Below are 14,578 nucleotides of genomic sequence, written 5' to 3'. Positions count from 1 at the left end.
TGATTTGTATCAAGGGCATTTGTTTTACTCAATTAAAATAAAGGGCAACGACACCCTCTATTTTTCCCAGACCTGAAAAATGGTGTCCTGGTGTGGTTTAAGCATTGTTGAGGACTTAGAACATCATTTTTTTGTAGTTTTGAGAGAGGAAATCTGAAAAATCTATAGGAAAACATTTTTTTTTACACAGGGTGCCTTTCCTTCACACAGGACCCACTTCTCCACTACACCACTGCTTAGGGCCGATGGAAATACAGCAGTCCATTCACTTGGACATAATAAGCCTGTAGGTCCCAATCATAAGAATATAAAAACACAACCATTAGGCTCAGCATTCCACAATCTAAATGTACTATTTCCTATTATTTCCAATTGCAAAAAAAAAATCATTTTTTCATCATTCTGAATGTGTAAATAATCCAAATGTTTTTCTGAAATATGAACACAGTATACTGAACATTTTGAACTCTCATTATGGTGACGATTTGACAATATTACAGTCATGGTCTTGAACTGGACCTTCATTTTTCTGGTCTCGTCTTGACTCTGTCTCACAGTTAGGGTTAACTTTAGGAGTTAGGTTAAGGTTAGCGGGAAGGGTTAGCAAAAATGCTAAGTAGTTGCAAAGTAGCTAAAATGTGGTAAGTATTTGTAAGGTTGCTAGTTAGCTAAAATGCTAAAGTTGTCTGTGATGAGACTGCTAGACATCCATGTCATACGCCCACCCATCCACCCTGACCTCCAATTGTTCTGCCTTAAGTAACCTTTAGTCCCATGTAACCATATCAAACGTAACAAATCTTACTAATTTGGTTGTCCCGGATTTCCGTTTACTATGATACGTCTAGTCTATGAGACCAGGATGTCTTGCCAGGCAGTCATTGTCAATCGGAATGTGTTCTTAATTGGCCTGCGGGGTAAAATAAAGGTAAAAATAAATACAATAAAATAAAAATCAGCTGAAAAGCTAATCAGATCCCCAACATAAAGCAGTATAGCATCAACTGACTCATCAACCACACTACAAAACTACCTCTAGGGGGTCACATTTACCTTACAAAGTCCTCTGAGCTAATAGCTGCATCTAATCCTGTTGTTCACCATTTTCTATTGGTGAATACATTCTTCATGTTTGCTTTCCCTGCCCTGTAAAGTTACCATGGTGCATTTAATTTTCATAGTGAAAATATTGCCTATTAGCTTTAAATGATGCTGCTATACATTCTCATTAACATGTCATAAATCGTCAGGACATCCATTTCAAAAGCATTTTTTAAACATTTGTTTTGTATAAATTATCAATACTGAAACAAAGACTCCACTGACTGAATATGTTGCTATCGAAGATTTTAATATGATCAAGTGTCATACACATTATTTGCATGTCTGCTTCACACACCGTAACATAAAAAATGTTTTCATGTGATAACAACATGTAACAACATGTAAAGCAACATGTGATAGCATGAAACTACCCATGTGAAAACGTGATCATGTGAAGTGTTCCAAAAATAGTTGAAAAAAAAGTGAAATCGTTTTTTAATGTGAGGGACATAAGAGATTTCGGGACAGTGTCACTGTTTCCTCTGGCTCACCATGAAACGTCATATTTACAATGAATGTCAGCATTTTATTTCCTTCTCTAACAAATGTGGCTAATTCTTGTGTATTTTATCAGCAGGGCAGGAATGTAAGTCATTGGTGAGTATCTTGTTGTTTCCACTATCAACATTGACTTATTGATTACAGTAATCATGGATTCCTAGAGCACAATAATGTGGTTTTCTTACACCAAAAACATAATTTCAGATAAAAAAACAAACAAGAGCAATCAAAGTCACAATGTGAACATTTCAGGTCAAATAAGAAAACTAAGCATACATCTCAATATCTGTCAGGGGCTATATACAGTGAAAACAACAGGAATCTAGAAAAAAATCACATTCATATAACTGGAAAATTAAATGACACAAGTTTTACGAAAGAAGTTTAGTCCATTTACAATCAGTTTACACAATAAATCAATTCATAACATTTTAGATTTTTTTTTTTTTTTCATACAATGATCTTCTTTTTAAGACACAATAATCCAGTAACCTAAAACATTCATTGGTAGCACTCTCATATTTTCCATAAATCTTAAGTCATTGTGCACTTATATTGAGCATTGCTTGTTTCCCTCTGAGGTATCCACGGTATCCACTTCTGTATAGCAGTGAGCCACCCCTTCGAATCAGGGAACATTTCATCAATGCCCGGCAATCCAGAAATCTTCCCCATCAGCCCCATCACCTGATGACGGTCTGGGTCAGTGTTTCTGAACACATGGTACCTGTTCCCACAGAGCTCAACTATCTGTTTAAGATGAGGGTCTGACTGGATAAACATGTCTATGTTCATGTTTTTCAGGTCCTCTCCATGAGTAAAGAGGACAATAGTTTTATCTTTGCCTTTAATCTGAAAGGCTTTTTCCAATTCATTTAAAGTCCCTCTCTGGCCCTCTGTGAATCGGCCAATTTTAATCACCAACAAGTACACAGAAATCCCAGTCTCACAGTAATTACTGCAACGTGTCAGCTGTTCATCTTTTTTAACATATTCATCAAAGAAGTCAGGGGTATCAATGACTCTAACCTTTGCTCTTGAAAACGGCTTATTTTCTACCTGGCACTCTCTGGTGACTGGTACAGAGCTTCGACGTGATTTAAAAAGGTCTTTCCCCAGGATTGTGTTGCCACTTGCACTCTTTCCGGTGCCTGCCTGTCCCAGTAAGACAATGTTCAAAATCTTGTTGGGGCTGCTTTTACTGTTCTCTGGTCCTGGTCCTCCTACTTCTGCTCCACTACCTGGCACCTCACTATCCTGTTGACTTTGACCTGATAAAACAGTAATAGGTACAATGTACTTGGATAGAAACGGGCATTTGATGACAGTATTAACTTGAGTTATGTTAGGGGGAAAACATCTATGAAAGGCATTAACCTGACGTGTCATTTATTTTCGATAAATATGGCAATAAATTGACATTACATTGTATATGACTTAATCATTTAGAAAAAGTAATACTTACATTGTGACATGTTCCTCCTCTTCCTCCACCTTTGTAGAAAGCCTGAAAATAAAAAAGGGGCAACCTTGAGGAAAAAATTGGCCTCGGTTTCAGTTAGCAGTGACTTTTTCCGTTGGTAGTTGTATTAATAACGGTGTCAGTTCATCGAAACGTTAGTCCTCCATGCAACACATCCGATTTCTATGACGATTGCCTGGATTTCAAACGATCATGGTGACCCACAGGGAGGTCTCCAACATACGGTCGGTGCAAATCTGGAAGGAACCGTTTTGCATCTTCCTTATTGTAGAGACATGAAGCAGGTGGGAGGTTCTAAGAGAGCTTGGTGAATAAATGGTAAGACAACACTGTTTCTCCACATTCACCTTTCATTATCAAGACAATATGGGTAATTCTATGCCTGCAGGTGAGTGTTGAATGATTTCTGTTACTTTTCAGTTGAGTATGTTTTTCAAGCCTGGACATTTGTTTACTGGTTTTGAGGGATTTGATAACTTACAATGTATTATCTTTTGCAGGTCGTGACATTAGAATTGTGATGATTGGAAAAACTGGAGCGGGTAAAAGTGCCACGGGAAACACCATTCTGGGCCAACAAATGTTTACATCGATGGAAGACGCTAAATCGGTGACTGAGAGTTGTGTTAAAGAAAGAGTTCATGATAAAAGATGGATATATGTGGTGGACACACCAGGACTGTTAGACACAGGGAAGACTGAAGAACTTGTCAAAAAGGAGATAGTGAGGTGTCTTCAAAAGTCAGCCCCTGGTCCTCATGTCTTCTTGCTGGTGGTGGAGGCAACGACATGGAGAAAGGAGGATCAGAATACTGTGGATGATCTGGAGAGGCTCTTTGGACCAGAGGTCTTCAAGTTCATGATTGTGCTCTTTACTCATGGTGATAAACTTGTGGGTCAAACAATAAACAACTTCATATCTGATGGCCATGAGTGTGTTCGAGCAATTATAAAACGCTGTTTTGGCAGATTCCATGTTTTTGACAATACAAGTGGAAGTAGAGGTCAAGTTGTTGAGCTGGTCAAGAAGATTGATGAGATGGTGGCAGTAGCTGGAGGAGGGTACTTCACACATAGAAGATAAAGCTTGTGTTTTTAGACCATATCCTTAATAGTCCTTAATTATGGAGAAAGGGTCGGTGGAAAGTGCTGTGTCATGTTAGTGGAAAAGTACTGTAGAATATATTGCATATGTAGCAGGGCACGTTAACAGGAATCCTGTTCTCTAACTATGTCACTTGATTTCATGAGAAAAAGTTTCTGCAGTGAGGGTGTGTAATGAAAGTCAAGGTGTCCTTGGATGAGTGTGAAAAAGATGCATAACTAGCATTGTTAAAATAACTGTTTTAATGAAATCTGACCAGACCAGTTCAAACCCTAAAAGAAGACAATGTTCAGCTGTACAATTACAAACTGCAGTAACAACACATTTGATCAAAATGCTGCCCGAAATCAGGCTCTGTAGTATCAGTTTTATCTTTTGACCAAGTGTCCTGGTTCAATTTTCTTCTGTTTCAGTGAAAATGTAATGTCAAATTTGAGAACTACAAAATCCAAGTAAAAACCAAGGCAAACAGCAGTAAGTGAAGTTAGATCACTCTGGCTGTCTTCCACTGTGTCTGGACTGCAGTTATTGAAGTTTTCGCTGATATTCTATCAGGTTCTGAGTTCAGGCCATGCTGATTATGACACACACCTTCACACGCACCATGAGAGCCAGTGATCCAGTAATCACCACAATAAACAGGGCACAATCACTAAATGCAATAAAAGTATAAACATTGGCCATGATGAAATAGTTCTTACCTTATGGTGCACAAATGCTTAAGGGTTACTACAATACAACGTTCAGAACATGAAAATATAACTACAGTGCATTCGGAAAGTATTCAGTATTGTTCCAAAATTGATAAAATAAATGTTTTCCCTCGTTAGTCTACACACAATACTCCATATATGAAAAAGCAAAAACAAGTTTTTAGACATATTTACAAACGTATAAAAAAACAAAACAGATACCTTATTTACCTTATTTAGTATTCTGACCCTTTGCTATGAGACTCGAAATTGAGCTCAGGTGCATCCTGTTTCCATTGATCATCCTTGAGATGTTTCTACAACTTGATTGGACATGATTTGGAAAGGCAAACACATGTCTATATAAGGTCCCACAGTTAACAGTGCATGTCAGAGCAAAAACCAATCCATGAGATAGAAGGAATTGTCTGTAGAGCTCCGAGACATGATTTTGTCGAGGCACAGATCTGGGGAAAAGTACCAAAACATTTCTGCAGCATTGAAGTAACCCAAAAACACAATGGCCTCCATCATTCTTAAATGGAAGAAGTTTGGAACCATCAAGACTCTTCCTAGAGCTGGCCGCCCAGCCAAACAGAGCAATCGGGGGAGAAGAGCCTTGGTCAGGGAGGTGACCAAGAACCCGATAGTCAATCTGACAGAGCTCCAGTGTTCCTCTGTGGAGATGGGAGAACCTTCCAGAAGGACAACCATCTCTGCAGCACTCCACCAATCAGGCCTTTATGGTAGTGTGGTCAGACAGAAGCCACTACTCAGTAAATGGCATATGACAGCTTGCTTGGAGTTTGTCTCGCAGACCATGAGAAACAAGATTTTCTGTTCTGATGAAATCAAGATTGAACTCTTTGATCTGAATGCCAAGCGTCATGTCTGAAAAAAACCTGGCACCATCCCTACGGTGAAGCATGGTGATGGCAGCATCATGCTGTGGGGATGTTTTTTAGTGGCAGGGACTGGAAGACTAGTCAGGATCGAGGGAAAGATGAACAGAGCAAAGTACTGAGAGATCCTTGATGAAAACCTGCTCCAAAGCGCTCAGGACCTCAGACAGGGGCAAAGGTTCACCTTCAAACAGGACAATGACCCTAAGCACACAGCCAAGTGTCGTGACGTTGTATTAGTTAATGTGTTGACTGTTGCTCATCGAATGATTAAAGGTTTCTCATTGCGTGATTAACTGAATCAAGCAATTATTAACTCATCAATCTGGGGCACCATGGGAAAATTAGTTTTATTGAGTTTCTATTTCCCAAATGAACTCAAATAATATGAGAATATCGATTTTACAACAGCCGCAAATTAATCAGTTACCTCTAGTCTTGTTCTGAACGTCGCATAATCCGTGAATCTGCACGGACCCGGGTCTCACCAATGAGTTCGCACCACACCAATCTTAGTTGAGTATGTATTTACTAGAAAGCTAAAATGATGATAAAAGATACACATATACAAAAACACATTATAGGCTATTGATTAGAACTTAGTATGACGGGCCAACACACTATGTTGCGCGTTACCCAAAATGGGGATTTAAAAGAGAGAGAAAAAGAGAAAGTACACGAGAGAAATATTCATTTGGGTGAATTTGTCAGCTATGCTTATTCTAACTCTAGCCTTGCCCCAAACTGCTGCTCTTATTGGTCAGAATATAATGATGTAATTACGTGGGGAAGGTCTCCTTGGATGCTCCGCGTGGACTGTTCAGGCTGCTCAATGACGCACTTCCAAGTTAAGGGCAAGGTCTAGATTTTAATCATATCCAGTTTTAGACAACGAACTTCACATTTCATCTTTACCAAAACATTCTCTTTGATTTGGACATTTTCCATACAACGTACAATGTATAAACATCAAACATATACTAGGTAAACTGTTGACGTTACAATGTTTTTGTAATAACATCATCTATTAACCTTTAATAACAAAACAAAAATGACATACATTTTCATAAACCATCTATCGTCATGACCACCATTGTGGCTGACGGAAACCATTGTTCCAAAGTCCCTTTATTTAATGTTTAATGTTCTGAGGCTGGTTCTCCATAGTGACAGGACAAAAGGAATTTGTCTGTGGCCTAAGATTTTCCATTGGCGTGAGGGGTCATAAAACCCCCACATCTTCAGACCCCTAGATCTCTCCTCCTCTGTTGGGGTTGAGAGATAATCTGTAGGGTTGTGGTCTCCTGTAACCTGACCTGATCAGGACAGTCATGACACAAGACAACGCAGCAGTGGCTTGGGGACAAGTCTGTGAATGTTCTTGAGTGGCCCAGCCAGAGCCCAGACTTGAACCCAATCGAACATCTATGGAGAGACCTGAAAATAGCTGTGCAGAGACACTCCCCATCCAACCTGACAGAGCTTGAGAGGAAATGCAAAGAAGAATGTGAGAAACTCCCCAAATACAGGTGTGCCAAGCTTGTAGCGTAATACCCCAAAAGACTTGAGTCTGTAATCGCTGCTAAAGGTGCTTCAACAAAGTACTGAGTAAAGGGTCTGAATACTTATGTAAATGTGATATTTTCTGTTTTTTAATATATATATATACATTTGATTTGTCATTATGGGATATTGTGTTATGGGATATTGTGTATTGATGAGGGAAAAATATAATTTAATACATTTTAGAATAAGGCTGTTGTCACGCCTTGGTCTTAGTATTTTGTGTTTAGTTGTTTAGTTGGTCAGGCCAGGGTGTGACATGGGTTTATTGTTTGTTGTAATTCTTAGTGGCGTTTTTTAGTTATTGGGATTGTAGCTGATTAGGGGGGTGTGTTACATAGGTTTGGCTGCCTGAGGCGGTTCTCAATCAGAGTCAGGTGATTCTCGTTGTCTCTGATTGGGAACCGTATTTAGGTAGCCTGGGTTTCACTTTGTATTTCGTGGGTGATTGTTCCTGTCTCTGTGTAGTGTTCACCAGATAGGCTGTAATAGGTTTCACATTCCGTTTTGTTGTTTTGTATTTATTAGTTATTTCATGTATAGTTCCGTTATTTGTTTCATTAATAAACATGAGTAACCAACACGCTGCATTTCGGTCCGAATCTCTTTCGACAAACGAAGAACGTCGTTACAGCTGTAATGTAACAAAATGTGAAAAAAGTCAAGGGGTCTGAATAAGTTCCGAATGCCCTGTATGTTGGACTCACAAGTATTATTATTATTAATAACAATATTAGTATTGTTTTCACCTTCTTAACATACCATACTTAAAATAGGACATTTGTGGTTGACGAGAGCCCATTTAAGTCTGGCCAAGACTATATATTTTTCTCTATGAATTGCATAGAGACATAGTCACTGACCAATAGCCTTCATTAAGGAATGACCACTACGGAGAAAATATCTAGAAAATCAGTACAACAGGGTTTATAACAATGTACAGAACTAAACAGATTAAACCCATTAGTGTCCCCAATTTTCCAAAAGTTGTCAAGACAGGACAATTATTACACCCATGACTTTAATATCAAAGTTCCTCTTCCTTCAGTAAGGTCAAGAACAAGCCTTATTTCTCCTGTTTTTAGGTTCCTAGCCATGATAAAGTATTACTTTATTTATTTATCAATCAATGTTTCACACTTGATATCTCGTCTTGATCTTCTATTCTATGTCTCTGTGCTGCCACAACATTAACAGTGGATCTGATTGTCAAGAAGTACTGCTATTACATCTCTTAAAAGTTTTTTTTTTGTTAAGTGTAAAAAACTTTTAAACCTTAAACCTGAAACCTGCAGAAATGTCCACCAGAGCTGTTGCCAGGGAATTTAATGTACATTTCTCTACCATAAGCCGCCTCCAACATTGTTTTAGAGAATTTGACAGTACATCCAACCGGCCTCACAATCGCAGACTACGTGTATGGCGTTGTGTGGGTGAGCGGTTTGTTGATGTCAACGTTGTGAACAGAGTGGCGGTGGGGTTATGGTATGGGCAGGCGTAAGCTACGGACAACGAAAATGATTGCATTTATGTGACGAGATCCTGAGGCCCATTGTGAGGCCTATTTTTTTAATAGTATCTTTGACAAACAGATGCATATCTGTATTCCCAGTCATGTGAAATCCATAGATTAGGACCTAATGAACTCAATTGACTGATTTCTTCATATATTTATTACATATATTTTTTATTTATTTAACTAGGCAAGTCAGTTAAGAACAAATTCTTATTTTCAATGACGGCCTAGGAACAGTGGGTTAACTGCCTGTTCAGGGGCAGAACGACAGATTAGTACCTTGTCAGCTCAGGGGTTGGAACTTGCAACCTTCCAGTTCCTAGTCCAACTCTCTAACCACTAGGCTACCCTAGCCTAATCTCCATATAACTGTTTCTCTTAATATGATGGACCCAATTGTCGAAAATGTACTGTGGCTTGTATTCGAAAGTACACTACTGTATTATAGACTGAGTGTACATTATGAACACCTGCTCTTTCCATGACATAGACTGACTAGGTGAATCTAGGTGAATGCTATGATCCCTTATTGATGTCCCTTGTTAAATTAACTTCAATCAGTGTAGATCAGTGGTTGTGAAGTACTTAAGTAAAAATAGTTTAAAGTACTACGTAAGTAGTTATTTGGAGTATCTGTACTTTACTTTACTATTTATATATTTGACAACTATTACTTTTACTCCAATACATTCCTAAAGAAAAAAAATGTACTTTTTACACCATACATTTTCCCTGGAACCTAAAATACTCATTACATTTAGAATGATCAACCGGGACAGAATTATGGCACCTATCAATATAACACTTTGTCATCCCTACTGCCTCTGATCTGGCGGACTCACGAAAACAAATACTGTGTTTGCAAAATTCTGTCTGAGTGTTGGAGTTTGCCCCTGTCTATCCGTAATTAAAAATAATAAGAAAATTGTGCTGTCTGGTTTGCTTAATGTAAGGAATTTGATGTATAGCATTTATTCTTACTTTGTACTTTTACTCAAGTATGATGATTGAGTACTTTTTCTACGACTGTCCTTAAATACATTTAAAAACAGATACTTTTAAACTTTTACTCAAGTAGCATTTTACTGGGTAACTTTTACGTGAGTCATTTTCTGTTAAGGTATCTTTACTTTTATTCAAGTATGACATTTGAGTACATTTTCCATCATGAGCAAATGGGCTCCCTCATTTTTCAGCATGTTTTAATAAAAAGTTAGATTTAGAGTTAGATAAACTTAGATTTTTCTGCAAGGACATATACAGGATACTACCCTCCACAACATAACCTTCACTCCAAATCAAAATTCCAAACCTACAACCTGATGTTGGACAAAATTACCTGGAAGGATTAATACTACCAAAGATTATTATTTCCAAACGCTCCAAATGCTCTGGCAAACCATTGACCAGCAAAAGAAGCACAAGAAACCTGAAAACACCATCCAACCTGGAACTGAGTGAGTAATGTTGGTCTGAAGCTACTTTTAAAGCCAAGAAGAAAAATACATTACAAAGCTATATTTTACTTTATAAGGACTGAATGCTAATTTAAGGCTACCAAGCTTGCTAGGACAGCACAGAACTTTCTGCAACTTCAATTAGCACGGAGGTGTGAATTGAGAGGCGTCAAAGCCCTTGAGCCCTACAATGGCAGGAGTTTCACAGCCTACCCAAATCAAATCAGAGGCCTTTGAATGCAAAAAAAAAATCAACACTGCAGAGCTCTCCCTGTCCTCTGCCGTCCCCTGATTGTATTACTGCTGATGATATCTGGAAATGTGCATGTACACCCTGGCCCATCTACTGTTGTTAACCCTAATTCTGACTTGTGCTTTGATATTTGCTTCACTGATTTCTGCTCTCATAAAAGCCTGGTTTTTTTGCATGTTAACACTAGAAGCTTATTAACTAAAATACAGATGTATGGTTCATTACTGAGACGTGGTTGAGAAAGAGTGTTTTGAACACTGATGTTAACCTTTCTGGTTATAACCTTTGTCGGCAAGACAGACCTTCCGAAGGTGGTGGAGTGGCAATCTTTACCAAGGAACACCTCCAGTACTCGGTTGTCTCCACCAAGTCTGTCCCCAAACAATTTGATTTGCTGGTTTTAAGCATTAAACTTTACAATAGCTCTTTGTTGACTATTGCTGGGTGTTACCGTCCACCATCAGCACCATCCCGTATACTAAATGCCCTAAGTTCTCTCCTGGCCCCTTACACCAAATCTGAATTTGTCCTGTTCGATGACCTAAACTGGGACATGCTTAAACCACCAAACCACAAAGCAACGGGATTCCCTAAATCTTTCTCAGATTATTACCAATCCCACAAGGTATGACTCCAAACACACAGAAAAGGCTACTCTCCTTGATGTTATCCTCACAAATAATCCTGAGAAGTATGAGTCTGGTGTTTTCTGTAATGACCTTAGTGATCACTGTTTTACATCCTGGGTTCGTAATGGCTGCTCAGTGAAACAACCTGTCCTGATTTGTCATAGATGCTTGCTAAAAAACTTTAATGAGCAAGCCTTCCTTCATGACCTGGCCTCTGTAAATTGGTATAGAATCAGCTTGATCCCCTCTGTCGAAGACGCTTGGACCTTCTTTTTTAAATAATTGTTGCGGTATTGCTAACAAACACACCCCCATTACAGGAAATGAGAATTAATCTGGCTGTGATCTGGCAGAGTTACTCCACCTCTAGAATTGCATTTGGCGAAAGGCTTGGCACACGCATACTCAGGCTGACTGGCTCTCATTCAGGCAAATGAGAAATAAGTGCACTCAGGCTATCCAGAAGGCCAAAGTTAGTTACTTTAAGGAGCAGTTCTCTCTCTGTGGGTCTAATGCCAAGAAGTTCTGGAAAAGGTTAAAGACCTGGAGAATAAACCCTCCTCCTCACAGCTGCCCATGTCCCTTAATGTTGATGATGTGGTTGTTACTGACAAGAAGCACATGGCTGAGCTTTTTAATCACCACATCATTAAGTCAGGATTGCTATTTGACTCAGCCATGCCTCCTTGCCCATCCAACATCTCCCTCTCTTTTCCCCCTGCCCAGCTACAAATTTCTCCCTCCAGGCGGTCACTGAGTCTGAGGTGCCAAAGAAGCTCCTTAAAGTTGACCCCAATAAACCATCTGGGTCAGATGGTTCAGACCCTTTATTCTTTAAGGTTGCTCCCCCTATCATCGCCAAGCCTATTTCTGACCTTTTTAACCTCTCTCCTCTCTGGGGAGGTTCCCTTTGCTTTGAAGGCAGCCACGATGCAATCTTTATTTAAAGGGGAGTTCAAGCTGACACTAACTGTTATAGGCCAATTTCTATTTTGCCCTGTTTATCAAAAGTGTTAGAGAAACTTGTCAATAATCAACTGACTGGCTTTCTTGATGTCTATAGTATTCTCTCTGGTATGCAATCTGGTTTCCCCTCAGGTTATGGATGTGTCACTGCAACTTTAAAGGTCCTAAATGATGTCACCATTGCCCTTGATTCTACACAATGTTGTGCTGCTATTTTTATTGACTTAGCCAAAGCTTTTGATACGGTAGACCATTCCATTCTTGTGGGCTGGCTAAGGAGTATTGGTGTCTTTGGCCTGGTTTGCTAACTACGTCTCTCAAAGAGTGCAGTGTATAAAGTCAAAACATCTGTTGTCCCACTGCCTGTCACCAAGGGAGTACCCCAAGGCTCAATCCTAGGCCCCATGCTCTTCCCAATTTACTTCAACAACATAGCTCAGGCAGTAGGAAGCTCTCTCATCCATTTATATGCAGTTGATACAGTCTTATACTCAGCTGGCCCCTCCCCGGGTTTTGTGCTAAATGCTCTTCAACAAAGCTTTCTTAGTGTCCAACAAGCTTTCTGTACCCATAACCTTGTTCTGAACACCTCCAAACAAAGGTCATGTGGTTTGGTAAGAAGAATCCTCCTCTCCCCACCGGTGTGATTACTATCTCTGAGAGTTTAGAGCTTGAGGTAGTCACCGGATAGAAGTACTTGGGAGTATGGCTAGACGGTGCATTGTCCTTCTCTTAGCACATATAAAAGCTGCAGGCTTAGGTTAAATCTAGACTTGGTTTCCTCTATCGTAATCGCTCCTCTTTTACCCCAGCTGCCAAACTAACCCTGATTGAGATGGCCATCCTACCCATGCTAGATTACGGAGATGTAATTTATAGATCGGCAGGTCAGGGTGCTCTCGAGCGGTTAGATGTTCTTTGCCATTCGGCCATCAGACTTGCCACCAATGCTCCTTATAGGACACATCACTGCACTCTATACTCCTCTGTAAACTGGTCATCTTTGTATCCCTGTCGCAAGACTCACTGGTTAATGCTTATTGATAAAACCCTCTTAGGCCGCACTCCCCCCTGTCTGAGAAACCTACTGCAGCCCGCATCCTCCACATACAACACCCGTTCTGCCAGTCACATACTGTTTAAGGTCCCCAAAGCATCCATGGGTCGCTCCTTTTTTCAGTTTGCTGCAGCTAGAGACTGGAACGAGCTGCAAAAAACCCTCAAACTGGACAGTTTTATCTCTATCTCTTCATGCAAAGACTCAATCATGTACACTTACTGACAGTTGTGGGTGCTTCACGTGATGTATTGTTGTCTCTACTTTCCTGCCCTTTATGCTGTTGTCTGTGCCCAATAATGTTTGTACCATGTTTTGTGCTGCTCCCATGATGTGCTGCTGCCATGTTGTGTTGCTACCATGTTGTTGTCATGTGTTGCTGCCATGTTATGTGGTTGTCTTAGGTCTCTATTTATGTAGTTCTATCGTGTTGTGTGTTTTGTTCTATATTTTCTTATATTATTTATTTATTTTTAATCCCATGCCCCCGTTCCTGCAGGAGGCCTTTTGCCTTTTGGTAGGCCGTCATTGTAAATAAGAATTGGTCTTAACTAACCTGCACAGTTAAATAAAGGTTAAATAAAATACAATAAAAAGTGGAGAGAGGTTAAAGAAAGATATGGGCGAGGGGACGGTTTAAAATTATACTGTTACATATGCAACTCAGTGGGTGAATGACCAAGACAAAATATTGAAGTGCCTTTGAACAGGGTATGGTGGTAGATGCCAGGAGAACCGGTTTGTGTCGAGAACTGCAACGCTGCTGGGGTTTTCATGCTCAACAGTTCCCTGTGTGCATCAAGAATGGTCCACGACCCAAAAGACATCCAGCCAACTTGACACAACTGCGGAAAGCATGTAGGTCTAGGGTTGTCAACATCACACCCCAGCCTTCCTTGTTCCTCTAAAGGTCATCACCCTCTCTCAACCCCAGCCCCCATTTATCTTCTCTGCCTCAGTGGCCAGCTGCCTGTCTCTGGCTCTCTGCCTTACACAACGTCATCCAGCCCTGACCTGCTGCACCTCATTGATGCTCCTATTTACAGTGCATGTACTAGATTTCTACCACCCTGTGCCACCACTGTCAATCGACAATAATAGTAATAGCTTAATACGGACACAGGGTGGAGCTATAATGTCAGAATTAATCGTCATCATCATTATGAGGGCTTTCAAAAGAATTGTATGAAAATTGTATGAAGGATGTAATAATGACAATTTCCATTTACATGACCTTTAAACATACACACTTGTCCTACTACATATGGGCTTTGCATGAGCTATTCTTACATTTTTTCATCAACTTTTTAAATGAATTGTCTAATAAATATAATGTAGCGGTAGTATGAA

At 39.7% G+C, this 14,578-nt stretch overlaps 1 protein-coding gene across 1 annotated transcript; it reads left to right on the top strand.

Annotated features, from left to right (window-relative positions):
- The first annotated feature begins 3,308 nt into the window (after positions 1-3,308).
- On the top strand, positions 3,309-4,680 carry LOC135515658 (GTPase IMAP family member 9-like). Its single transcript, XM_064939326.1, has 2 exons — positions 3,309-3,476; positions 3,589-4,680. The coding sequence occupies exons 1-2, from the start codon at positions 3,404-3,406 to the stop codon at positions 4,170-4,172; spliced, it is 657 nt and encodes a 218-aa protein (XP_064795398.1). The 5' UTR covers positions 3,309-3,403; the 3' UTR covers positions 4,173-4,680.
- The last annotated feature ends 9,898 nt before the right edge of the window (positions 4,681-14,578 follow it).

The sequence above is a fragment of the Oncorhynchus masou genome, chromosome 27, assembly GCF_036934945.1.
Source record: "Oncorhynchus masou masou isolate Uvic2021 chromosome 27, UVic_Omas_1.1, whole genome shotgun sequence".
NCBI classification, from domain to species: domain Eukaryota; kingdom Metazoa; phylum Chordata; class Actinopteri; order Salmoniformes; family Salmonidae; genus Oncorhynchus; species Oncorhynchus masou.
This window is presented reverse-complemented; position numbering and strand designations above follow the sequence as displayed.